Source organism: Ailuropoda melanoleuca, chromosome 6 (genome assembly GCF_002007445.2).
Source record: "Ailuropoda melanoleuca isolate Jingjing chromosome 6, ASM200744v2, whole genome shotgun sequence".
Classification (NCBI taxonomy): domain Eukaryota; kingdom Metazoa; phylum Chordata; class Mammalia; order Carnivora; family Ursidae; genus Ailuropoda; species Ailuropoda melanoleuca.
Genome location: NC_048223.1, coordinates 120,963,638 through 120,966,218, shown reverse-complemented (window position 1 = coordinate 120,966,218; position 2,581 = coordinate 120,963,638). Strand labels below are relative to the sequence as shown.

The window sequence follows — 2,581 nt, the reverse complement described above, 5'->3', positions numbered from 1 at the left end:
ATTTATATTTATTTAAGACAGATAGCTTCCAGAGTAGATGCATTTATTTTTTAGATGCAAATATACGACACCTCAAGACATAAAACAGTCATAATTTCTGAAAATTACATCTGCCAGAGAGAAGCGCAATCTCCTTGATTCACATGCCTTCCTCCTCGCGTGCACTTTGGCACTTCACATGTTAAACATACCAGAGAAGGGCTCTGCAAAGAAGAACCACTATCAGCTCAGAAGAGAAGAGTTCCTTATACTTTCTGTGTTTACTGAAATGAGACACTCTTGTCTTTTATCAAATGCAAAATCTAAAGTAATAATCTTAACAAAAAAGAGCCAGTTTTGATGTATCTTTCCTAACCACAGTAGAACTCCAATGCGACAGAATGTAAAATTAACGGCTCCAATGTAAACTAATGTTGCAGAAATATCACATCTAGTTTTTTTATCTGAAATAAACAACATAAAATGTAATTTGGTGACTGGAAATTAAGGGTTGCAAGGCTTCAGTACTCTAAGGTTTCCAAGAACAATTAGAAAAAGAAAATATATCAAATACTGTATTTTTGTCATAACCCTAAAACATAAGGCCTTAATATAAATTAAAACAGTCCTTAAACACACATACAATACAGACTCGTGAATTAAAATAGAAATCCTTAGAAAGTTTAAACACTTAAACAAAAATAAAAGTAAATACAAGTAAAAAATAAAAGTAAACAATTTCGCAACAATAACGGACGACCCTGTCATGCTCATCTTAGCGCACAGTCCTGGATCGACAGCAACAAGTACAGTTACAATGAACTGAGGTCACTGGATGTAAGTAAGACGATGACCCTCAAATGACATTAAATACTTGCTTTGAGCTTTGGGGGTTTAGGCTTTGCAATAAATATGTAATAAATATCAGCAGTACGTCCTACGTGCCGAGCACTCATCTCTCTCCATTTGAAAGTCTCTCTCCGGAGTCCCACTGTCTCAGGGCCGGGCCAGGGGGCGGGGAGGAGGGATTCCGCAGCAGGTCCGCCAACAGAACCATCCGGGCATCCATGTGCTCCTGGAGCTTGGACAGTCGCTGATCGATGTAGTCCACAAGTTTCTTTTCCATCAGTTCCATATTTTTAGTAAGAATCTTTTCCAAGTAAGCGCACACAGGTTGCTCTTCCATTCTAAAGATAAAATTTAAAACACCAGCATAACAGTTATCCCTGATACCATAACAGAAGCAACCGAACTCAAGCAAGCAGCCAACGTACGTTGCGGAAATCTGTCTCCGCAGCGCTGCCGCCAGAACACGTCAACGACAGGCGACCACAACCCGGAATGCCCAGAGCATTCTGTATCTTTGATTCTTCCAACGCTTCGGCTTACCAGTGAAGTGGGGGCAGAACAACGAAGACACGATACCTACGCTCCCAGCACAAGTCTCCACAAAGGGTCTTTTGGTTTTGAGCCCCAAATCAAAACTGAGCGGGCCCAATTTTGTTTTTAGGTCTCCACGTATGTGTTCCAAGAACCTCTCCAAACAACCCTACAATTTCGAGTTTTGTCTTTTGTCACCCACGCAACCTCACTAAATACTGGAAGGTTCTTTTCTAACCTCATACGAAAACACTGAAAAATGAATGTAACTGGAACGGGCAGACAGAAATAAAAATAGTTAAAAGGGGCGCCTGGGTGGCTCAGTTGGTTAAGTGTCTGACTTCAGCTGGGGTCATGAGCTCAGGGTCCCTGCTCGGGGCGGGGGGGTGTCTGCTTCTCCCCAGCTCATGCTGTCTCAAATAATACATAAAATCTTTTAAAAAATCAGTAAAAAGCACTCCAGTTTCTCAAGTTCACAACCAATGAACACCAGGACAGTGAATTTCAAGGCACGGTCCACGAAACCCTGGGGTCGCCGTGACTCTTTCAGCTTCCATGAAGGAGCAGGTTTCTTACACTACCACCAAGAGGGTATCTGAACACTTCATCCTCAGATCCTCATGAATGTACAGTGACACCTTCCAGAGGCTACACGAGGTGTAATGTCACTGCTCAGGTGATCAACAGAAGTTGTGCTGGAGTATTCTCCCGTTTCTTAGACTTTCTGAAGGTAGTAAATTTAGGGTATTGATATTTTCTTCAGAGATTAACCCCGTTTGTTCTCAGTACTTCCGCGGGCTTACTAGCTGCTGATGCTACGTGCTGGACGGACACAGGTGAGATGCGACCAGAAGCTAACATGGACTCCATGCACTGCACATAGTACCATTCTACGTTTTTTTTAGATAACATATTTCTCACAACAATTGTTATGTTACTCTACAGTGGGTTTGTTATTTTTAAACAAATGACTCCTTTCATATACTCTCCATACATAAAGGTCCTTTAGAGTCCTCAATTATTTTTCAGAGTGTAAAGACCAAAAAGTTGAGAACCCCATTCTAGACTGTATGAGGGGCTTTGAAAACTTACTATTTTTTTCCAAGTAACTCCAGATTCACAGGAAGTTGTAAAGATACTAGAGTTCCCCCGGACCCTTCACCCAATGGTTACATCTCACCTAACTCTGGTAGAATACAGAAGCACAAAACTGACATTGGCA

General features: G+C 41.5%; 1 protein-coding gene across 1 annotated transcript in view; it reads right to left on the bottom strand.

The window, feature by feature from the left end:
• Window positions 1-483: 483 nt before the first annotated feature.
• Window positions 484-2,581, bottom strand: part of C6H10orf88 (chromosome 6 C10orf88 homolog) — a 16,129-nt gene continuing 14,031 nt past the window's right edge. Inside the window, 1 exon segment of the mRNA XM_034663386.1 lies at window positions 484-1,166. Coding sequence (XP_034519277.1) covers window positions 932-1,166 — 235 coding nt within the window. The 3' untranslated portion in view covers window positions 484-931.